The sequence below is a fragment of the Berghia stephanieae genome, chromosome 3, assembly GCF_034508935.2.
Source record: "Berghia stephanieae isolate SIO BIC M18660-M18661 chromosome 3, UCSD_Bste_1.3, whole genome shotgun sequence".
Lineage (NCBI taxonomy): Eukaryota > Metazoa > Mollusca > Gastropoda > Nudibranchia > Aeolidiidae > Berghia > Berghia stephanieae.
The window spans coordinates 96,470,785-96,496,714 of record NC_088362.1 but is presented as its reverse complement, the minus strand read 5'-3'; the positions used below and the strand labels follow the sequence as shown (position 1 = coordinate 96,496,714).

General features: G+C 33.3%; 2 protein-coding genes across 4 annotated transcripts in view; one reads left to right on the top strand and one right to left on the bottom strand.

The window, feature by feature from the left end:
* LOC144968925 (gamma-tubulin complex component 2-like) overlaps positions 1–17,603 on the bottom strand; it is a 40,983-nt gene extending 23,380 nt beyond the window's left edge. For all 3 annotated transcript variants that reach the window (XR_013644695.1, XR_013644694.1, XM_078907783.1), the window contains exons 1-12: positions 17,465–17,603; positions 14,597–14,667; positions 9,244–9,325; positions 8,473–8,564; positions 7,289–7,346; positions 5,135–5,266; positions 4,228–4,324; positions 3,636–3,724; positions 3,186–3,263; positions 2,245–2,326; positions 1,703–1,780; positions 109–176 (exon numbers count right to left, since the gene is read on the bottom strand). Coding sequence is in view for 1 of the 3 variants with exons in the window: in XM_078907783.1 (XP_078763909.1) it covers positions 109–176; positions 1,703–1,780; positions 2,245–2,326; positions 3,186–3,263; positions 3,636–3,724; positions 4,228–4,324; positions 5,135–5,266; positions 7,289–7,346; positions 8,473–8,564; positions 9,244–9,325; positions 14,597–14,649 (909 nt within the window). In the remaining 2 variants the exon portion in view is untranslated. The remainder of the gene's footprint in view (positions 1–108; positions 177–1,702; positions 1,781–2,244; positions 2,327–3,185; positions 3,264–3,635; positions 3,725–4,227; positions 4,325–5,134; positions 5,267–7,288; positions 7,347–8,472; positions 8,565–9,243; positions 9,326–14,596; positions 14,668–17,464) is intronic.
* Positions 17,604–17,772: 169 nt separating this feature from the next.
* On the top strand, positions 17,773–25,540 carry LOC144968924 (transmembrane protein 138-like). Its single transcript, XM_078907781.1, has 4 exons — positions 17,773–18,086; positions 20,175–20,346; positions 20,940–21,018; positions 21,956–25,540. Exons 1-4 carry the CDS (start codon positions 17,959–17,961, stop codon positions 22,063–22,065), a joined length of 489 nt encoding a protein of 162 aa, XP_078763907.1. The 5' UTR covers positions 17,773–17,958; the 3' UTR covers positions 22,066–25,540.
* The last annotated feature ends 390 nt before the right edge of the window (positions 25,541–25,930 follow it).

The window sequence follows — 25,930 nt, the reverse complement described above, 5'->3', positions numbered from 1 at the left end:
TAAATCTTTATACCAGAGTAATTCTCAAAGCAATCCAATGCAAGTAGAAATATGGCAATCTATGTTCTAAGGTGGAAAAGAATGACATCGACAAAAGATTCAAATTACCTTGATAAGAGATTCCATGGCATCGCCAAGAGCATGGTTCACAAGTCCATACTCAAAAGAGGATTTCTCTGTGGTTGAAAAGAAATAATTAAATGTAAACCTGACCTACTAATTTTTATCTTCAAAGCTAATATAAGAATGGACTTCTATATAAACATGTATTCCCTTAAAAGAAAAGCAATGTGGCAGATTGGAAAATATTAAAAAGTTCAGTCCTATCAAATTGATCAAACAAATGACATGATGTTCTTTTCTTTTAAAAAAACCCAAAACAATCTCCTCCCTTTGTTTGAAAGTCAAAGTGACACTAAGCTGCTGGAAGCTGTGGGCTGTAAAAAGGTAATAGGCAAAAAAAAAAGACTATATAATGGCTTAAAAAAAAGATTTGTTGTTGACTGAAGAATGGTTTTGAGCCCGAAACGTTCTGTGTTTGGTATTTTTTTTAAACTAATTTTTTAAGCTGTTAAATTCATTTTTGTTTATTAATTTTATCCTTTTTATTTGCTGTAACGTGTGAAAATCTATGTCATTTAAATCATAGACAACAGAGACTTGCACAAACTGACAACCAAAATAGAATTATATGACAAGTCTACACATACGGCAAATTTTCTTTTTCTTTTCTTCTCTTTGATTGTCCTTATTTCTATGGATTTCACAAGGGTTGTTGGCTTATTAAATCCTTCATCAGTGATTCTAATAAGATGTTACTATTCTTTATGATAAATGTTATGCAGTGTATAGGAAAAAACTATCGAATAAATTTCAAATTAATAAGTTTTATAAAATCCTTTCAGATGACAAATATTCTTTAGTATAATAGCTTTGAATCTATTCATGCTCCACTATGTCTTCACTGTAATACTTATCACTGACATCAATGTTATCTATGCATACACCCACTTAATCTGCATAAACCCCTTAATCCTCTTTCCATACCAACTATAGGAAAATTGTCATATATGTTACGATGCAAACGACAATTTTCTCAGTCTGATTTCTTTTGTAAAGCTATAAATACTAAACACTATGTTGTAGACATCATTTTACTGAACAACATTCTGTATAGAATGCACTTGTTACATTTTTGTTTGAGTAAGAATAGTGTATTTTTGTGTCGAGTGGGTGTGAGTTTTCGGGGGAAATTCTAAAAGTGGCTGGTAAGGAGAAAGTTAAAGAAATATACATGTGAATAAATATCTTTAAAAACCCCAAAGAAATCAACAAGGGGATACAGGTAAATTCTATTGTTTACACCTCTGTGATGAACAGTACGACTACACACCTGGTTGACTGTCCTGTTGGATTAATTTACATTTTATGAACCTTAAATGATTGAAGACAACGAAAAAGGTCTTTAATGGGGACAGTCATTGTCAAATTTCATCAAATTATGCGGCTGGGAATTTTTATATTTAAAAATTCCATTCTCAAGGAATCATCCCGATAAAGCGGCTTCCCCAATACCGGCATGGACTGTACAAGACATTCTTTTATTAGTTGACAAATCATAAACAACAGTGTCACAATAATTGGTCTTTCATAACAAGAATTATTAAGGGGGTGGGATGGGAAAGAGGAAAAAAGTGTTTACCTTCAATAAACCGCGTGACTGTCGAATAATTACTACATACTGGTAAAATGTTCTTCACCAAGTCATGAATTGATACATCTGATGACAGAAAAAAATAAATATTTGAACTAGTTTACATTCTTGCATTTACTCAAACACAAGTCTGCTTTGTGAATGTCTTTGCACTGAATCTTATAATATATGAGTAACAATGCTTCTGTAAATAAAACTAAAATAGTTTAGACTGAGTCTGGAGAGAGAATGATTTTGGTTTAATCTGTATTCATTCTTTATAAAGAATAGTTGAGAATAATAAATACAATCTGATTAATTTGAAGAGTATCTTGCATGTGTGTAATTTAAAATAATATAGGAAAATATGGTCCTTTTTCAAATTATCTTTGATGATGGAGAAGTACTTTAATACTCAACTAGTAAGGCATTGTGTAATTATCAGAGCAAGAGAGTGAAAATCTCATTCTGGATTTTTTTTTTTCTTTTCAAAATTTATTTTACAAAACCATCTAAGAGTTGAACGCTTTAGTACTATAATTAATACTTACCAAGGCTTTGATCTATAAGAAATTCTTGAGTTGCATATCGGTCATTCAATGGTTGTGGAATGATGTATTTGCCACGTACACCCTTAAGAGACACAGCCAATGTTTTATATTCGAAAATTATCTCATCATATAAACTATTAAGATAGACAATGGCATTTTAAAAATAAAATCTAAAACACAATTAAAACTTCTAGATAGAACATAAAAACTAAAATAATGAAAACTGCATTCTTGGTAAGTATCAATAGGGGTTTGGAAAATGAGTTAGATTAACCTCTAATTTATTCTTAGATTCTTTCATTGTTTGAAACCATACCTTGAACGGGAAGAAAAAGTGAACAGATAAAAAAAAAAATGTAAAAAAAAAAAAAAGGTCTATTTTTATAAGTAATTTCATTTTAAAAATTAAATTAATTTGGCAACGTTGAATTTCATTAAATGCTTTCTTAATAAAGTATCTTAAGGTTTTCATTTAAATGCTGTTTTAATAAAGTATCTTCCAGCAATAATAAAGAGCCTATTAAAAAATTTGTTGAAGAAACCAAACAATTCTAAGTAAAATCTTTAGGACCATTTCTTTCCTTGAACACAATAAAGTGATCATATGACACACTATAGGATCATCTCGAAAGGAAAAATGCCTTGTGATACTACCTACAATTTTGAGATAATTATATTTTTAAAAAAATAAAACATCAGAGAAAATGTGTGTTCTTTCACATTTCCATTTCCTCTTTGCCAATTAAAAAAAATCTCTTTAAGTAACTTCAAAATTCATTGGCTTATTAATAAAATATAAAAACAAAAACAAACAAAAATTATAAAACAAACAACAACAAAAAAAGTTTAAAATGGCATTGCTTTCCTTATAATGGATGGTAGTCTAAAAATCTATATGGGATCTATAGGGTAAAAATTATGACGATGATCAAAAGACTTACCCTCAAACATTGAAGAAGATCTAACAGAACACTGTACTCTTGTGAAAGTGACGGCAACGACCCCAATGCTACAGCATTCTGTAAGAGCAGAAGTAATTCATAAAATTACTCTACAACATGTTACCTTCAACAAGTACTCGTGCACAGAAATACTCACACATGCACCCTAGCAAATTGCACACAAACTTACCATGGTAAAACAACACCAAGAGTTTATAACAGAAACTATGGCAAATACGAACTCGTTCATAAAATTGATTATTGTTGAAAATGAAAATATTCAGATAATTTGGTGACAAACATTTTTTGAAATATCAAACAAAAAAAAAACAAAAAAAAATAAATAAATAAAACACACACCAAAAAAAACTCAAATAAATTTAGAGATATGATAAAATACTAAAAATAAACACACAAAAACCAACAAAAAAAAACTTTTTAAAGACTCACATCATCCAGAGAAATATCCATTGATTTGATGAAATCCAATGTAAGATGATCTCTTGAGAACAGCCATTCAGGTTGCTGTGGTAGATTTACTGAAGGTAAAAAATAAAATAAAATATAGAAATGAACAAATCACACAATTTCCAATGCTCAGTCACTAAAGCATTCATCTCCAAAATCAATGGGACTGCTTTTGGTCCTGGGTTTATTCAATGCTTTTCCGACCCCTCTGTCCGTCAAAAAGTGATTGGATAGTTTGACCTCTTTGGTATGCTGGAAAGCACTCAGCCATAAGATAAGTACACCTTTAAAAGAGTAGCAAGCAATTTTTACTGTCTAACAGTGTAAAAACTGAGATAAACTCCAGCTTTATAAGCCCTTTGATGCTAAAGAACAATTTCTTTTGGTAGTGTCCTTTAAAATCACTACCAATGACATATTTGCATACCTGATTTCCAATGATCTAAAAAATGAAAAAAAAAATGACTTTGTCAAATGATTATTACTTAATCCATCCACAAGTTGAAGGCATGAAAAGCTGATAAAATAAATGATATGAATTTTACAAAAACAACTCTTTAGTAGGTATAGTCACCGTTTCTCTTGTAATGCTTGTCTCTTTGTATCTTTGTCAAAAAATCTGACGGTGGATTGTCAACTTTTTTAGCATTCTTGAAGAGATAATCTTTGACCTAAAAAAATGTAAAGGAAAAAAATATCATCCTTCCCATAAGGATTTTAAGATTAAACCCCATATCAGTGCTGATGGTGACAAAAAGGGAAAAAGGAGGAAAATTATGAATGGTTTTCTTTACGTCACATTTTTACTTCACTAACCCCAACATTTAGAGCCATTGAGATGATAAACTACTCTAGCTATCTTCTGGATAGTGGAGAAACTGCACCAGTTTGTTCCACTACCCATTAAATCTCTCAAATCCAAAAAATTTGATTGAGGAAAATGTCATTTTTTCAAAGGAGAAAATTCCTCCTCTGACACAAAAATCGCGGATTTCCGCGGATCCGAGGAAAACCATCAGCACTGCCATATATGAAAACTGGCTTAATACTCCACATCAGTATAACCAAACCAGAGTCTAAACTTTCATTTTCTAAAACAACAACAAAAAAAAAACCAAAAAAATTCTTAACAGTTTAAAAAATACACAAGATGCCAATGAGATAAAAAATGAATAAACTATAAAAAAAAATCCCAAAAAACCAACCAATTACCTAAATTATTAATTAAATGATTTAAAAAAAAAAAGAGGTAGAAAATACAAATCGGGAGTCAGAATATTAAATCTTTAACATAATATTCTTTTCTACTCATCTTTAGTCTTTACACATTCTTTCAAAATAAACGGCTAAACATCCAAGTCAATAAACATTGTTGAATCCTTATTTTTTTAAAAGCATAAGCATCAATTTAAAAATGTTCTATTTAGTGAGCCACATATTATTTTTTTATAGAGGCAAAGTGTGAGGGGAGATGATCAAACCTGAGACAATTCTTCTGCAGTCATCTGTGCCCCAGGCTCTGGTAACATGGAGGTGAATTTCTTGTGAGACAGGAGGGCCATGTTATCTTTCTTTGCTCTGTCATATGCTTGCTTGGTAAGCAATTCTTTAGTCTTGAGATAGAAGATTTAAAAAATAAAAATAAATAAAATGAAATAACAACAAAAACATGACAAAAATTACAGCAATGACGGAAATAATATATTGATGATAATCCCTTACAGTTACAGCCTCCCACAGTCAAATTACAATCTTTCCCCGAATGATTCAATAAATAAATTGGTACGGTATTGATAATGTAAACACGAAAAATTAGAAACTTGCATCTTCTATCGTTTTTCTTTATTAATCTTAACGTTGGAATTTGGAAAACACAGCCGTTTAAATAGGGCCCAAACTTTCAGTTTAGTTACTTCTTCCCTCACTGGCTACCGTCAAGTAATGTAAACAATCCACCGTCAACCACAGTGATAACACCTGTCAAGACGGGGTGCACTGGCAATAAATTATGTCTGCAGGTAAATCTCATCGCTTTGAATTTCTCTCAGGCAGAGAGTAGTAGAAATTTCATCAAAATACTCAATTTTCTCAGCCTATTGTGGACGCAGTATCTTTTTTATAATTTTCAAACATATATGGATACAAAGATCAGCTTTTCCTCTACAAGACGCAATTATTTTTGTTTACATCATTAAATGATAAGTTTGTGTTTTGCTCTTTTGAATAATCAGAGTTTTTTATGAAATAAATATTAAAATTATAAGTTTAAGAAATATTTAAAAATTCAAAATATAAAACCAACACTTTTTACCATCAAGGGTGAGGGATCAGAGAAAAGTAGATAAAATTATCTTTCATATGATATATACTTTATTATGTAGATTCAGGGATTTAAGAATAGAGAGTGTGGAAATGATATTTTAGAAACCCAATAATAAAACTAGATAGTGATGATAAGAGACATTTATTTAATTTGATTTCATTGAATTTAAGCGGAAATTTTAGATATTTCTTAAATTTACTTATTTAAGTTCTGTTCGGGTCATGGAGAGACACACTGAAGACGGTCATCACACCAGTACAAATGAAATATTTCGAATTTGTTGTGAAAGAGTACAGAGCCGTGCTGAGAGGATTAAAAGACTCTAGACGTTATCAACAATTGACTATAAATATAAATGAGAAATTCTGACATATTTAAATATTTCAATTTGCGAGAAATGTATCTCACTGGTACATAATTTAAAGAAATGCGATGCAGGTATTGATACCTTTGGTTCAATGAGAAAACTCTGAACAAGGAAAAAATACTTGAGGTGAATATGATCATTATCTTTCACCAATGATGTGCTATATGCAGTCTATATGGCACACAAATTAAAAGAGGTGCAAGTCAAGTACATAAAAAAAGTAATGGGCATGGATATCTCAAAAATAAGGTTATGAAAATTATAAGAACTCTTTAAGATTTTCTTAGTGGTTTTGATTGTCTTTAAATGAGTGTCCTTATATAACATTTTTTAATGGAATTCTTATAATTCGTTGATTCTGGGATAAATATAAATGAACCACATTTGACTATGTTACTGGTTTATTAAAAAATTCCTATTAAGACAATGCTGTGATTGGATTTCAATTTTACCTTACTCAAAATCCTTACTTTTACGTACAGGTGACCTGATATCTCAAAAACGCCTCAATCTACTGGAATAAAATTTATATGTCTACATTCTACAGATATTCAACATCATTTCCATTACTTATGTTTAAAAATCTTAAGTGTTGAACATGTTAAAATATTCTCTTAAAAATTTCAATTCACTTAAATTTATGTATCAATTTCATGGGTTATCCCTCTTGATTTTTAACAACATCATAATAATGATTAAATAATCAATGAAAACTCTGTTAATAAACTGTTTGGTAGTATATATATTTTTTTTTGCTACACTTAATAACGGCAATACTACATTAGTTTGAAATTCAGAAAAAATCGATCAAAACGGCGAAAAAATTGTCTCCCTCTCTCAGTGTAAAGCTATGACTCATCATCACTAGACTGGCTAGATTTACCTGGCGAACTAAACTGAAAGCAATAAACGCCTGTGAAAAACAAAATGATGATATTGTCAAACCTGTGGGGTTTCAGAAATCCTGTACACCAAGTCAACAAGGGCATCAAGGTTTCGCACTCTGAAATATGAATAAATATATCCAGTATCCATCAAGTAACTATGACAATGTAACATTTTTTACAAATCGAGGCAATTGACTTGTAATAAAATAAGAACAATAAACAAAAAGTCACCTCATTGTCATATAAACTTTATTTTGAAAATATATTAGGCTGAATGACTATAAATTTAATGCTGAACGGGTTTGGGGCATGAGTGTACGTGATTGGGGCGAGGGGGTTTGGTAATCTATTTTCTTTTTTTTTTGGAGCTACTTTAACCGATAATACCTCACATGTATTTACATCAAACCAATTAAAAGAGGGTCAAATAATTGAGTTTCTCAAATAGTGGAGAGTTTAGTATCACCAATCTGCAGTTAGAGCAGATAGAATTTAAAATATAGAAAAACCGTACAAATTTGGGGCGACATTCCCTACCCCAACAATAAATAACCCATTAGTCATTTATATAAGAAAGTATGCAACTAATATCTTGAATAGACCTTAAACACAAACACTACAAAGGACAACCACCAAAAACATTAATTACAATAATTGCTGGAGATGAAATTAATGGTGACAACAGTTCACCTCTGGTTACATTTGTTGCAATGATTTGCTGTGGTGAGTAATTGATCAATAAACTTGTTTGGATTCGAAACTGAAACATCTAATTCTAACATGCAAGCCTTCAAGTACCAAAAAATAGGTTTTCTTTGTGTGTGTGCCAATGAGGGCCATTTTAAACTGCTTAAGAAATCGCAATTTTTTGGAATAATTAAAAAAACAAACCTAATCATTTTTTAAAAATTGAGCTTTTATATAGCCCAATAATCACTTAATGTGCTCAAAGTGCTTTCAAGGACATTATCAGTTTATGAACATCAGCTGGTCTAAGTCAAAAAGAAAGATAGAGACAAATATAAATTTGTGAGTATGTTCCTATTTTCTGTGTGATTCATTTCTTTTTTAAAAAAGGCAAAAATGCAAATTAACCATAAAAATTAATGTTTAAATTTCAGAACAAAATTTCAATGCTACGAGTACGAGTATAACCTTTAATTTAAGCCAATATCAGCAAAAGGAAACCATAAATGCTAAAGATAACATGAAAAGCTGAATAATAATATTATTATTCCTTACTTTTTCCCTTTGAGTTCATCATATTTGGCAAGAAATTCAATGGGGGTTTCTGATGACTCTGCAATTCTTCTCTTTGCTTGGCTAGATGAAGTCTGGGTCAATTGAAGGGATACACATGAGATAAGACGTGATGGTGTGGATATGGCATAAGTATGGAATAGGGGGGAGGTTGCACGTAATAGTTTAAGGTACAAAGAATAATTTAAAAACCAGTGAGATCATTGGGATTGTTTTGTATTTTATGAACTCATGCAATAATTATAAATAATAATGTGAAATTGAATGTAAGCTTCAATTTAATTACAAAAACAGATCAAATGAACGTTTCGGGTTTCCCCTTTATCAACAAAACAGGATGAAACACCACAGATGAATGAGATCTTAACTACGCCATTAACTACTACATTATCTCATTCATCTGTGGTGTTTCGTTCATCCTGTTTTGTTGACAAAGGGGAAACCCGAAATGTTCATTTGATCTGTTTTTGTAATTAAATTGAAGCTTACATTCAATTTCACATTATTATTTATTTCTTCGAGCAGCAACATTTACATTGCAATAATCATAGATCAGTTCACATGACAATCAAAGACTAGATTATACTGAATATTGACCAAAAGCTTAACTCCTCTAAATAATCCAATTCATTTGCTGACCTGGGTAAAAAAACAAACTGCCAAAATCAACAAAGATCACAGGGTTATGAAGCCTTCTTTGACATTACAAGGAAAATAAAATCTAAAAAAAGAAGAAAAAAAAAAGAGACTTACTAAAGTGGTGACATATGGAGTTCTACTTTTTAATAACAATTCGGCATATTCTTCCTTTCCTACTGGGTCAGATGAGCTGACACTGAAACGAACAAAATACCATCAAATGTAAATTCAAATGGAGAGAGAGAAAAAGGGATAGAGAGAGCGTTTATAGAAAGGAGTAAAACAGAGAATGGCGTAGATCAAGGGGAAAAGGGGAAATAAAATGGTGGTAAGAGAAAATAATGAAAGAACAAGTGAGTTAAATAGAGGTAGAAAAAAAAACAAAAAACAAACAAAGAGAGAGAGAGAGAGAGAGAGAGAGAGAGAGAGAGAGAGAGAGAGAGAGAGAGAGAGAGAGAGAGAGAGAGAGAGAGAGATAAAGAAGCATGAAGTGGAAGAATACAAAGTGTATGTGATGGAGTTGATCAATAATCATGTAGTGTCCCTTGTGGATTTCCGATTGCTAAATTGGTTTTATTTTAAGCACTTTACTCAAAAAGCAACGGACTAGGTTATTTTTTTCCCCTGAACACACAGTCTATTCAGTGGAGTTGGCATGGTTTGTTAGATCTACCAGAAGTGTTTTGCATAGAGTAATTGTCTGTTTATTTTCATTTCTCTCAATCTCCACTGACATAACGAAGAGAAATTGTGTGCAAACTTGTGGCTATATATTTTTGGCACTCAGAAGGAGATAAAAAATTTACCGAAGATACTAACACCTCGTGACCACACCCTCAACTCTATCTGTCCAGTAGAGTCCTTACTTCCGTTGTGTTGATTTAGACACACTATATCGAAAAAAAGCTTGAATGCGTGAAAGACATTGATCCATACGACATAAAATCGGAAAACTGGACAAAGACTTATCAAGACTTATCCTCCAATCACGTACCATCATATCTATCTATCTATCTATCTATCTATTATCTATCTATTATTATTATTATTATATACTATTAATCATCATCATCATCATCATCATCATTATTATTATTATTATTATTATTATTATTATTATTATTATTATTACTATTATTATTATTATCATTATTATTATTATTATGATGATGATGATGATGATGATAATGATGATGATGATGATTTTCTTCTTCTTCACGGCGTCTAAACTGCACTATAAATCTGACCGTTTAGTTTCCCGCTGTTTCGAGCGCCGACGTAACCTCACCCGACAGGTAACCGGGGTCAACAGCGGTCAGCCGATATCAATTCCCAGAACGTAGATTTGACGTGCATTGGTTGATACCAATGGATGATTTCCGTACCAATTAACCTCACGATCTTCGTGACGATGCAATTCCACCCAAAATGCAAAGAATTCTCGCAGACCTCCTCTTTCCATCGGTCCAATTTTTATTTCAATATCTCCAGTACTTATTCCACAAGCCGTGATTCAAATTCACCTATTTTTCTATAACATTTAAATAAAATTACTTGTAATTACCTCATGATTCTAAAAAAACGTTGCTATAAACTTCACATTTTTTTTGGTGTGATTCACAAGGCACAAGTTTTACTACGAAATGAGGTAAGTTTCATTTACTCTTCAGTTTTCATTATTTTGTAATGATTATTTTTCCGCGGTAGGTCAGGTAATAATGATATTACCTCTTTAGCCTTGTTCTTGAAACGTAATATTTCGCTGCGGTTTTATTGTTAATTATATTTTTATTTTTTATTTTTTTCAATGATGAGTTAATTTGATTTTTAAATTGCATAATTTGAATTATCTTGCTAATGTTTAATTTTAAATGACATTGTGTGTTGGGCCTCAACTTAGCTCAACTGCTTGTTAGAATTTTCCTGCCCCCCCCCCCCCCCTTTCTTTCACCAAATTGGGTGAAGTATTTGGTTTTTCTTTTTCCAAATTTTATGTACGCTGTTATGTATGCATGGATATGAGAAGTAATACAGAGTGTTTTAGAACTCATTTTATTCATTAATTCACTATATCATTGCTTACATCGCTCAGTCAATTTTGAATTTTCTCTTACAGCATGGACCACACAATTGCAAGTCATAACCAAGCAGTGAATTCATTATGTAGGACATGTGGTATGATTTGTTTAACACAGAAAAAGAAACGTGCCCGCAAGAAACCATTTAAATGTTCAAATTATTCTAATCACATTCTTTTAGTCTATGGTACTGACACGGCATTGGACAAGCAAGGAGCACACTCATAATTTATGTGTAAAAAGTACACATTATAAAGCACATTGAACACACGACTCATTAGCTTCTTTGTATTTTCTCATTGCCAAGACGCTAATAATAAATAAATCAACCTTGAAACGGGTTGCACTTGCATGTTTGATATCGACAGAGTAGAATATAACAACAAACTCCAAAACGCAGGAGAGACTTTCAAATCTCACGCACGAGCCACTGACCCTCAGGGATGGTCCTATTGCCTCTGAATTGGACAGAATACCGCATTACACCACAGGCTTACCACAGCAGATCATTCATTGGCAACCACTGCCACAAATACTTACAAGAAAAAGTCTACACTTACAATTATCCAACAAACAAAGAACTGCACCCACGACCCACTCATCATTGACGACACATGCAGTATTGGATTAATTTTCGACAATATAAACAAGACCTATAGTCATGTGCACAACTTTATTTCACACACAAAATCAATCAAAGCAGACACAATCCAGTATATTCAAAGTGCAATAAAACATTACACGGATACATACAGAAAATATTTTCCAAACAAAATAATCCCAAAACAACACCTCCTTGAGTACCACTGCATACCACACATCACTCAATATAAGTTTAGACTTAGACTTCTTGGAGAACAAGGCACAGAGACCTGTCACCAAACAACAGCAAAATTGGAAAAAAAGAGCATCCGGCATTATCAATGATATGAATAAAATGCGATTTGTCATCAACGCAATGCAGTTAAAGACCAGCCCCAAACTACACTGACGAGTTTGAATGCTCGTAGCGGATATATTTTTGTTGAGGTAAAATACGTTTTTTGTGAGGAGAAGTATTTACATCTTGTCTTTATAATACATAAAATTCAGACAAATCCATAGCAACGGTTTTTTTTTCTCTAATTTTTGAAATGTTGCACCCGCTATATTTTTTGTGTAATTTGTTACCGTCCATTGATAACTTATATTGAGAAATCTAGTAATACTATGAAAAAATTAAAAAAACACACGGTAAAAGTAGAAAATATAAACTTTTATACCAAGTAGTGATATTTCAACTCATTCAATATGGGTGTCTAACAGACAATAAAACAAAACATTGTTAAATTGAGTGAAACGGCAATCCCCGTCAGGTAAATTCCTCTCGGTGATTGACCGCTCACCGTGACCGGGTCAGCAGGTGTCAGGAACGGGATACCGTCTCAACTAAACTGTTGTCGTTGTGTACGCTGTGTCTTCTTCTTATTATTATTATTATTATCACCATCATCATCATCATCATTATTATTATTATTATTATTATTATTATTATTATTATTATTTATTATTATTATTATTATTTATTACCCTCTGCCCGAACGGGGGGGGGGGGGGGGGGGGGGGGGGGAGAGAGAGAGAGAGAGAGAGACTGCTTGTATGTGCATTGTAGAGGGCGGGAGCTAAATAGAATAAAGATATAAATATGTGTGTGGTGTGTGTATGTGTGTGTTTGTATGTGTGAAAGAAAACACGAGGGAGAAGAAAGAGAGAGAGAAGAGAAGAGAGAGAGAGAGAGAGAGAGAGAGAGAGAGAGAGAGAGAGAGAGAGAGAGAGAGAGAGAGAGCGAGGCTGATAGACAAAGAAAGGGGGAAAAGGAGAGAGGGGGTGGAGCAAAGAATAGGTAGTGATAGTATAAGAAAGCCCTTCGTTTCAAAAGAAGTCAAAGTCAATCAATGGGAAACATATTGACCAATGAGATCGCAATTTTAAAAATGGGACTGGTCAAATGATTTGTTGCATTGTTTCCATTTTGAGTCAGATGACAGCTTGAAGAGGAGGGGGTGGGGCTTAATTTGTAATGACTTACATGAAATCGTATAATTGAATCTTCTTGTGTGAGCTGCAACGTCGAGTTATTTAGGACCTGCCACTCGTTATCACAACCCCTTGTGGTCAATTGACATCTATTAAACTCTCCTCCCTTTTTTCTTTTGGTTCACTCCCATTGTTTATTGACTCAAAAGACCCCACCCTCCCTCCCATTCCCAATGAATACACGATAAAACGAACCTCTCTCTCTCTCTCTCTCTTTCTCTGTCTGTCTGCCTCTCTCTCTCTCTCTTTCTCTCTCTGTCTGCCCCCCTCTCTCTCTCTCATGTAAACAACTACGCAATAGAAAGTTACAGTGCTCTTAGTGCAAGGGAAGTAACCGTGGATGGTAAATGCGTGACGTCATCGGCATACTCTCAATACAGTGTGTGTGTGTGTTTTGGAATGTGGTTGCTTGGAAGAAGAAAAAAAAAAAAGGGGGGGGGGGGGCAGAGAGGGGGGTGTGTGTGTTTGCTAGGAACTGTCAGATTGGCATTTTTCAGCAAATTGTGGCATTCATAGTGATATAATTCACTTGATCACATGACGGTATTCGGATTTACAGAAATTTTAAACTAGTTTCACCGATTAACAACATCAACGAATATTACTGCTGATATTACTGTCGTTTTTATGCCATCGATGTGATAATTATTGCCCTGGGAAATATTTAGTTAAACGTCGGCAAACTGTCAATTGGATCTGTCTAGCTTCTAGCCCGAACAAACCAAAAGTAGACAGATTCGGGGACATGATATTTTTCGTGTCCGCTTCAGATTTTCATTTGACCTCACATAAATTAAGTAAAGGGGAGACATTCCGAAAGCTTCTACATCCCCAGTATTCATTCAATTTGTATTTTCACCGTTGATCTTTTGTCAGGCATTTATTTATTCAATTTGTCATCATATAAAAGCTTTTAAAAACTCTAGAACAAACCTTGATAGATTTGTGAAAGTTTAAAATGTCCTAATCTGACCATTGTTTTGATTCTCGGCCGCCATTTTAATTTGTGAAGTATTGAAGGTAGTGCAAAGCACTCCCAAGTAAAGCGTGGTAAAGACTTGCGACTTATTGATATTGATATCTACTGACTGATAAACTAAAATCATGCCGAATAAAGCATGGCACCGACACCGCACACGATTAAAATGTGCATCTAATCGTAATCAAGCTAATCAAGAAAATGATTCTGGCAATATCAAATGAAAATCGTTCTTTCCCCGCGAAATTGCGGGCTTTTTACTAGTTGATATAAAATCTATTTTACATCAATGCAAATTGATAATATTTTTCTACAACTTAAAAAAGAAGCTTACCCCAGCAAATTCATCAACTCACTCACTCTGTGATGTATAGTAAACTCACTCATCTTGTCCGTTAGTTAAATCTGGAATAATATTAAAAGAAACAAACATTGGAAAACAATCCCTTCTATTATATCCTTAATCGTAATGTCCATTGCTTGCAACATAAAGTCAATTTAGCCTAGATAACATTTAATTAAATAGTCTCCACTAAGTTCCTGCCACGGCGGTCGACTGGCTAGTCAATACTTGTGCAATGTGAATTGCCAGGTAAGCTAGCTTTTTGTCTAGTATGCCTCATCTACTGAAAACATCCACATCAACAGGTTCGGAGGGTTCTGGATGTCATTGGTTGGCAAATCAAGCATTTTCTTTAGCTACGACTATTAGTAGTCAGATAGAAAGCATTTTCATTTAATCAGAAATTTCATCTTGACTGTTGATTTGAGGATGGTGATTACCAGATTACTGCCGTATCTATGTCGTTATACAGGGCTTTTACTAAAATGCATGTTGTTATGGTGAGTTATCTATTAATTATCAGATATGAGGAATAAAATCGAGACTTTGACTATAAGCGGGCTACACTTCATTCTGTTTCCTTGTCATTAAACTAAACTTTCAAGTCTTTAACATAACATAACATGTGGTATAGGGCAAAATAGGATAAGATCCTTTGAATGCCCTTAATATTAATAGTAATGCCATAATTCTATTGATTAAATATTACAATAACGATACACGTGGTAAAGATAGTATTTCAACTTAAATGTACTCATGTGGTGTACAAACATATATCTTTAACCGTGACATGCAAAGCGCACATACAACCACACACACACACACACACACACACACACACGCGCGTATAGAAGATAACCATAATAATATAATAATGCATAATATATACATACAAGATTGAAAGCCATGTCAACAGCAGAGCAAACAAGTATTATTCGTCATATATAAATCTCCCATCATATAATTCCCTGTCTACTAACACCTTGAAATAATCCATAGATTTTGCATTCTTTGTTTCAAATTTCAAACTGTTCCATTTCTGAACAATACGAATACCGAACCAGTTTTGTCTTATGTTTGTTTTGCATCTAGAGACAAAAATCTTAAACTTGTCCCCTCTAGTAAAAGTAATATTAGAATATGAAAAAAAATCAGAAAAGTCTATCCTATCCAGACCGTGTACCAATCTATAAAACTGAATTAAATCCCCACGAATTCTTCTATATTTCAAACTGGGTAAGTCAAGAAATTCTAACCTTTCCTTATAAGATAAATACTGTATTGTATAATTTTTTTTGGTAGCTCTCCTCTGTACACTTTCAATACTAATAGATTGTCTTTTATATAATGGGCTCCAGATGCAATTTCCGTATTCTAGAATTGGTCGAACGAGCGATTTATACAAATATAAAAATGTGGTTTTATCAAGACTTATAAAGGTTCTATATATTATTCCCATCATTCTGTTTGCAAGGCTTACACAATTATTAATATGTAAATCAAAATTCAAATGTGAATCAAAAGTAACTCCCACATCCTTTTCATAAGGCACAACGGAAAGTAGATTTGACATAGAAGTATCGGTAAAATAATTATGACATGGATTATTTTTTCCTATAAGTAATACTTTACATTTCGAAACATTAAAATCCAAATGCCATGTTGTAGACCATTTGAAAAGTGAAAATATATCATTTTGTAGAATGTTATGATGTTCAGTTGTACTATAGATCTTTGTATCGTCTGCAAACAGTTTGCAGGCTGAATTTATGCCACATGGTAAATCATTTATATATAAAAGAAATAAAAGTGGTCCCAATACGCTTCCTTGGGGTACACCGCTAATTACATTCTTAAAATCCGACCCCACACCATTGACAATGACCCTTTGTATTATTATTTTATTATTTCTATGTGCATTATCAGTGTTTTCAATGTACATTGTTGGAATTATAATTGGAATTATTGTTGTTATCCACAGACCCATCTGTCAATAATCACAGGTCGTTATTGACAGACCCTTGCACGATAAATTTTATACAAAATGCCATGCAAAAAAGCCAAATAATCTGAAAAAAATGCCAGTGGTAATTTGTGTACCAAATCAGTAAAAATCAAGTGATTTTTTAAACAAACAGAAAGTAAACAATGCTAAGACTAAGTTCTAAATCCAGCATTTTGTTTTTTTCATACCCAATGCCACCAATAATTAATATGCAAATTATAAAGGCGCAATATAAGTGTAATTTATTATTATCATAAGTTTTCAAGATTTTGACATCTGGAACTGAAAACATCGAACTTGCTTTTTCACCATTTCAATCAGTAAGTAAGACTATCATTAATCAGCAAATCAATACACAAGGGAGGCCTTCCAAAAGCTCCTACATCCCCAGTATTCTTGTTCTAGTAGTAGTAGGGGGTTTGGGGGAGGGGGGGAAGGAGACTTTAAATTTTTTAAAAAAAGTTCCCCCCCCCCCCCTTCTAAACCCTCTCCTAGAACATTATAATTATTTAAAAAATGTAGGAGCTTTCGGACATTTCGGAAGGCCTCCCCCCATCCAAATTTTTAAAACTATCTAGGTACCTTTGGTTGGATTTTTTTAGCTTTTTGAAATGGCAATAGTAAATATCTTAATAACTTTGGAACCGTTTATCCTAGACGAAAGGTATGGTATCATAGTTTTTAAAGGCCTATCACTGTGTAAAAAATAATCATCCTATGCTGGAGTAAGTCAACAAAACATGTTCATGTCATGTCAGAAGTTAATTGTGACAGGCCCTCTAAAGTTTATCTAGGCGGCTTTAACCATAACTATTAATTATTAATATCGATGATGATGACCCTAGCTAAATTACCAAAATGCGGAGCAACGTTTAACAGTTCAAGACAAAATTACGGGTCTGCTATTGGGGCATCTTGGAAAACAAACTCAGATTTGTTGACAAACTTGAATGAACCGGGGGACACCATGAAAGTTGAAATCTCGTTTAAGTCACGTGACTACCATTAAGCTCGCCAAAATTTCTTTGAAAATACATCAATTTGAGATAATTTAATTTTCTAGTAGAGTTTAAACAATATTTTTGTTATTTATTAATGTGATGAGGCAGTTATTTCGATACTTATCATTTACAGAATATATTGATACGAAAACAAACTTTGCGTTACACGAGATTTATTGTAACGAGTAACGATAGTAAACATTATGGCGGACAGCAAACAGGAAAGATCTTGTTTCTTTTTTTCACAACGTTTCAAAATGTTTGCTTCACTGCGCCGACAATAAAGCAAGAATAACGTATATTCACATTATTTGATTAAAAAAAGAAGATAACTTCACAGCATCAAGATGATGCTCGTGAGCAGATACCGACCAATTCTACTCATCCAGTACTTATTATTGTTGGTTGATCTTTTCTTGAACTCCTTTACAGAACTTCTTCGGTACCAAAACGTTATTCTTCTAGTTTTATTTGTGTAAGTATGCTGTAGGGTTACATATTGGAACAGTTCACTACACTTCCAAATTTCAACTTACCGTTGTTAGTCTAAGGCAAATTCATGGAGAGTTTTCCGACTCCAACTCCAATAACAATAGACTAGACGTGCCCCCAAACACAAGGGGATACAGATACAGATACAATGTGTACAGTGGACAGATAGATAGTATGACTGATAGAAGCAGAAGAAGAGTTAAGAGAAAATTCTGTTTTGTCCACATCAGACTCAGATGATACCCCTATTTCGGACTCTAGGAGGATTGTTGTCTCTAATCAGGATTTTTCCCTGATTGTATTTGAACTGAACATTGTAAAGGCTTTTCCTTTAGTTTAGACCACAGTTACTTTGACTTTTACTGACTTTTGTTGCTTTTGAAGGTTTTAACTCTTTTCTTTTTAATTTCTAACTGGTCAATGATTTTGTCTTTCTCGCCAAATATAGCGGGTTTAGACTACCTGTTGATAGGAACTATAACATTAATGTTATTTTCATTTGCATCAATTTTATGTTATTATTGTCAATAATTAAAATAAATTGAAATTTACAACAACAACAAACAAAAAAAAAATCTGTACTGCCAAAGAGACTAGCCTATTCAGACTCGAATCTGAATAACTTGTTCATTGCACATCCGCATTGGAGTTTGAGTCCAAAAGCCAAGGGATACTATTCAGACTAGAGTCCGAATAGCCGCAGCCATATAACAACACATAAAATTTGTTCCTCCCTATTTTTTACATACCAAATTTTATGCGTTGTTTTATATTCCGCTCAATTTGGCACTCTTAGTTACCTAGCAAAAGCATCTTTCTGTTTACAATCCAAGATTTTCTTCAGCAGAGAGGTGTATGAAATACTTAGTCATCGATCTTGTTTCTTTTAGTAATACAGTTCACTCAGTTTAATCACACACTCCGCTTATATGCTACACATTCCCTTAAAACGGAATATTTTCTATATAGTCTCTCCGCTTAATCGCACACCATTTCGCGTAATCGCTACACATTGATTGGAGTGACAACCAGCAGCCATATAAAATCAATGATGCTGTTCCCGTTCGGCCAAAGCATTCAATTAATTCGTCAATGGACAACTATATACCTATCAGCAGTGAACTGACATCTGAGGAACCACTGGAATCTGTTCAGCTGCATAAAAGACAATGCCTAGATAATGAAGATGAGGATGAGTCATTGGAATGTGACACACCACCCTTGACAAACACTGAAAAACTTGAAAGGGCAGACAACCTACATCACTTCATCCAAGAATAACGCTTAACAGATGATCTACATCGGCGAGATTGGAGACAAAGGTTTATAAACAGGTTGCACAGAATGGAAAGCAACCAACGCTTCGCAATTACTGTTCTAACACTAACAAACAATAATGTCACATTTTGTTGTCAATAATAACACATGAAAAAGAAAATATTTTTTTTTTAACGAACTAAAAAGAAGAAACCCCCCCCCCCCCTCCAAAAAAAACAACAAATAACTAAATTAATTAATTAATAAAAAACAAACTTTCTAATGGGGTCATGCCTAGAACAGTTCCGAGCCCGTAGAAAACTCAGAAGTGAAGGTCCTACATGAATAGCACATGAAAGCTGGTGCTTAGATGCTGTTTTTAGCTTTTCTGCTTAATGTACACTCTGCTTATTCGACACTATAGACTGAATTCTTGAGGGTGTCAATTAAGCGGAGTCGACTGTATATTTATGTTTTTATGGTTTTTTGTCATTGGCTGAAGAATTTGAGCCTGAAACATTCCGTGTTTGGTATTTTGTTCTTTTTTTGAAGCTCTTATATTCATTTTTGTTTATTACTATTTACAGTCCACTAATCTAAAGGATTACTTTTACCTTTTAAGACTTTCTTCCACCAAGTGCTTGTGACATAGTTAGTCAACACTATCTCCTATCTCTTCTTTGCAGGGAGGGGGGGGGGGGGGGCTGCTGCTCCAATATTATTTCTACTGTTTTTAAATCCTTACATGCTTCTTCTTTTCATTCATTTAATAAATAAATTATATATTTTTATTTATTTTTCTCTTCCTTTTCAGAATCCAAGATTTTTGCTTGATATTTGCCGTGATTGTTATCTTCTTACTGTTTTTTTCAACATTCATCTTCCAAGCTGGACTTGTTAATATTCTTGTCTCCAAATTTAAAGTTGCCATCTCAGTGACATTTATATATTTCTCTCTATGTGTGGCCCTGCATGTTTGGACTATGGTAAGATTGAACATATAGTTTATCACAATGAGAATATTTTAAAGTACTAGCATGCTTTATTCAGACACCCATTAGTCTCCTTTGTTTTTCTCCTTTCATAGATATAAGATTTGTTAAGTTTGATCAGAACCTTGTCATTAGAAATTAGAACAGATGGAAAATTCCCAGTAAAGGCACATGGTGTTGAATATCTGTCTTGCCAGTATAATTTGTTAAGTATCCTTCTGATATATACAATGTGGGGTGGAAGGAGGGGGGGGGGGGGGGGGGAGGAGGGAGTAAAAGTGAGTCTCAGTGAATGATGGGACATATGGCTGCAGTTGTACAGTAGTGCAGTAGAAATTTTGTCAGGCAGCCAGTGGAACGTTTTGCAATAAGCAATCCACAGGATATCAAGTAATTGTTTATATCTTATGGCTCGAATGAGTTTTTGCTTTTGACTTTTGCTCATTAAATTGCAATTTTGTGTTTGATTCTTCTTGGCCAGTAAAAGTCATTATCCCAATAATTTCACTTTGCTCATGATGATGTATGACCAAAATGTTTTGTTTTTTTTACTCATAATAATATTCTTTAAAATGTTCTAATTTCAGCATCTAAGATGGTCTGACGTGGACAAGTACTTATGGGACAACACAGGATATCATTTCTTGTTTGCCTGTCAGAGAATAAGTGTGTATAGATTAAGAAAATCGTTAATAGATATTTAAGAAGAAAAAAAAATCAAATTCTGATTTAGTTAATTTTGTTGAATTTTATAAGCAACAAAATTTAGAAATGCTTTTTTAAAATCTGGAAATAGCGTACTGGAGAGGCAGATACCAACTGATGCCCCTTCTTAACTTGTACAGTCTGTCACAAATTACATCTGATTTTTTTCTTGTCATTTTACTCTGATTATATAGCTAGGTTCTTCTTCTTTTGAATTGACTGATTCAGTCAGACAAGAGTAGTGACTGATTCATGAGTAGTAGTACAGTAGTCTTTGCTTTTCCGCACACATTGCATACTGCATGTTATTCCTGGGTGACAGAATTTTGTATATACTACCTCTACTACAACCACCACCCCAACCACATCATCATCACTTCTACCTACTCAATCAACACCACCACCACATAATCACCTCTACTACAACCACCACCACAACCACATCATCATCACTTCTACCAACTACAACCACCACTACCACAAACTCACAACTACTACAACAACCACGACTACCACTACAGCATCATTATCGCTAATACCACAACTACAACCACCACCACCATAGCATCGTCATCACTACTACTATCGCGACCCATGTTGCAAATTGCACTGTGCTTAAAGCACTAGAATAATACACAGATAAAATTTTAGACCTTGAAAATACTGCCCTATGGATTTTATTTCTGTCTTCAATAAATCAAGGAAGATGTTTGCAAAATGCTTTCCCTGAGGACCTACCATAAACAGGTTTAATCACTGGCTCAAACCCTCAGACCTGATTATGTCATGTTGTTTGTAAAGAGACTATACCTCTAAACCACAATATTACACATAGATTCAATAAACAATGTCCTATTTAACTCCCTTATCGATCTTTCTTTTTTTTTTTTTTCTTCAGTGGCTGTTTTCCATTACTACTTTTACAAGAGAACGGCCTTAAAACTGGGAGAGCCATCGTTTTATGAGGATTCAGCATGGATACATCAAGAGTTTAATCGTAGGAGATGAACTTGGAGGAATAGTTATGAGGATTTTTTAAAAGAGAGTTTTGCCATTCATTTTCTTTGTGTAACCTTTTATGCAAAGTCTCATAAATACTGCTTTGCCATTACGAGTGATAGCCAATTTGAGATGGTTTCAGGAATCAAAATTTATTTACCATCGTAGCCAACTGTCGTAGCCAACCTTCAGCAAATCATGGGATGTGGCATTGAAATTGGAATCAAAGGCAAGGTGATAAGAATATGCAGAGTGTGTTTGGTTTTGCAAAATGGTGATTGGGTATGCGTGTGGTTATGTGTGTTTGTGTGGGTATCATACTGTGTGCATACAATACTCACATACACAACTGTCAACGTAAAAGTAAATCATTGGTCGAAATCACCAGACGAATATGTTTTTAAAACAACTTTAATTTATTTAATTTTTTACGTTGGTTGGGTGAAATTAGTTTGAGGTAAAAATTAGTTTGAGGAAGGAATGGAATGATAAGGGAAAAATATGTGATATTCGAATGAATTGAGGAGACTGTACTCAAGTATACATGTAACTATGTACTTCAAAGAAACTACATATATATGCCTTGATTTTAATTCAAATTGATCTTTAGACAGAAATTTACTTTTTTGACCTCAAAGCTATGACTTTAAGCCTATCACCAAGCTATTAGTATTTGCTATACAAGTGATCATTATATAACATATTTCTTATATAGCATCAAAACAATGTGCTGATTCTTTATTGAGTGTATTTTTGATTGTCTAATGGAATGTAGGTCATTGAGATTATTATCCTATTGTTCATTACACCATGATTTAAGTAATAACCATCTCATGTCAAAGGTCATGAATATTGTTTTAGAAAGATTGTTGTGACGGAAATTTGTGTTTTAGAGATAGAGAGTGGGAGAGGAAGGGTGGAGAAAGAGAGACAGAGAGAGAGAAAGAGAGTGAGATGTGTGGGGTCTTTTGACCTCCCATGGTTTCAGGTGGTCACTTGCTTTGTCTTCTATCCCCCTATATCTGTTTTCTGAGTTACTTTCTGTCTTGGTCTTGGAATGGGATAATTTGGTTTTGTCCTGGCCCTTGCTGGAGTCCTTGGCTGAGAGGGAAACAGTCAATTTCAAGTATGTGTAAATTTTGGGAGTAATATTTTATTTCTTGTAAATCATCTGTGTTATGTACTGATAGTTATATTTTTTGTTTTGAACATATCTTGTAAACATTTAAGTGTATTCCTCTTAGTACGATCATGTGCTAGCTTTAAGGTGATCTCAGACTAAGTACATTGATGATATGCTCTTGGAATCTATATCTGTTCCCAATGAACCAATTCCCATCTGTCTTACTTTTTCCTGGGTGCTTTAATTATAATTCTAGAACTTTTTTTCTATCCCAGTTTCTTTGTTTTTACTGGCGCTGATATGGCTAAATGAGTTGCAAGCGCTGTAAAACCCTTAACAACAAAAAACAAAACAAGAGAGAGAGAGAGAGAGAGAGAGAGAGAGAGAGAGAGAGAGAGAGAGAGAGAGAGAGAGAGAGAGAAAAGGGTATGCAAATAATTTTATTAACAGGTGACCAATTTCACCATACCACAACTGTAAAATGTATTGTTAAAGGTAGATTGAAAGTGTGTAAATATTCAATATAAATATTATTGCCAGAAGCCGTCTGTGACGTTAATGAGCCTATTGTGAACAAAGATATAATCAAATGTTACTTTATGATGTGCCTTTATTACGATTAAAAGTAACACAGTTAATCCGTGCCAATCAATACATTGCAACAGTAAATATTCAACAGAGATGAGATCTCCGTATTATGGTTTTTAGTTATTGTATACTCGAATAATTATTTATCTTATATTTACAAATTTGATTGATTAAGATAGATGTATACTTTTAAATTTCAACATCCCACTTAAATTTATTCCTTTAAGTTGTAAGAATGATGTCACCACTAAGTATTTAGGACTGATAAAGATCTCACCTTCATTAGAAATATTCTAACAATGATCAGTGTTTCCGTTGTTCTTTGAATAAGTGGCAAAATTTGTGGCACAGTACACAGTGTATCATAATATGTGACACATGTTTTGTCTATTATTTGTTAAATTGTTTTTATTTGCAGTTTAATTTTTTTTATTTTCTCTTTTTTTAAATTAAAAATTAAAGAGTTAGTTTGATTATCACTATAATGTGCATTTTGGTTTTGAAAATTAAGTATTTATTTCTTTGCAGATAGTGCAAATATCCCTTCTCATTATTTATTGAGTAATTCTAGAGATACTTTAATAGTAGTTCAAAATACATATATTCAATGTTCCTAGTCCTTTGTGTAGACCACGTAATAATATCCACCTTGTACAAGACAATGATCAATGATTAAATATCTTAGTCTCTGCTCATCTTTTATGTTATATTTTACTCCATATCCCCTAATGTGGGCGTTAATCCACATGTAGTATTTCTCTCTCGAAGGACAGGCTGACAGGGCACACAGCATCTCATGCAATTTGAATTAGAATAATTTTTATTTTAACCTTGAGCTTGAATGTAGCGCAGTATCCACTAAATATGCTCAAAACGCTTTACAAGGGATCCCGAGCCAACATAAACACGTAACATGCAGTCAGGAAAATATGTGATCGTAAGGGGCTTTTACATATTTTTTTTTCACAGAAACAATGCTGTTACCAGCTTATTATTGAGTGTGGTGAAAGAATGTGAGTAATGAGCCTTTTTCAAGATCTCAACTATGTCCGTCCAGAGCAGGACTCGAACCAAAGTCCTACTGATCTGAAAGCTAGTTTCATACCACAAGACCACAAAGCCAGACGTTTGTTTAGTCTTAATCTCACTTTATTCACATTATTACTTTCATTAGTGATTCTTTTTTTTTCATTGATTCATTGTGTCCAGAAAAATATGTCATTTATAGATGTTTGACATAGAACGCTTGCCATCATTCAGACAGTAAAATCAATTAATTTTTTTCAAAATAACTCACTGAGTAAATAATGTTTTGGTTTTTGGGTTTTTTTTATGGGGAGGGGGGGGGGGGGTAATTTTTAATTTTTTTTATTTTAATGTTTGAAACATAATACCAGATATTCCACGTATAATCTCTTTGTGAAAATTACGTGTAACTGTATTTAAATGAGTTTTAATTTATACAAAGAGTACCAAGGGCTGCTTGAAACCTGTGATTGTAGAAAATACAAACGAAAAGATGTTAAATAGAACGGCATCACAGTTACACAATAACCTTTCTATTTTCTCTTTTTCGTTAATGTTTAATATTAATAGGTACCCAACATTAATACTTGATTGGCAATTAATTATGACCATTTTGATCAGGATTAGGAGTATCGCTAATTTCTACATACATTATTCATTTCCATGATTCGTGTAGAAATACCTCATTACCTAAATAGAGCATTGTATAATATTGTATAAATACAATTTACTGATATAATATCTAAACTGACTTGAGTTAACTCTGTGACACTGGTAAAATTTAATAGTGGAATAGGGAATGAGATTAGCGGAAGAGTAGCATCCTTTGGACGTCACCGGCGGAGACATGCCCTTACAGGTTTTGCACATGCGTCTCTATACTACTACTACTACTACTACTACTACTACTACTACTACTACTACTACTACTACTACTACTACTACTACTACTACTACTACTACTACTACTACTACTACTACTACTACTACTACTTCTTCTTCCAATATTACAATTCTAATATGTCTTTTATCTTCCATTATACGTCAAAAATGCCAATAAGGAGCCGACGAAGGGCGATGTTCAAAGGTACTGCAGCAGAAGTTGTAAAAACGAAGGTGCTCTAACCAAACTTTCGC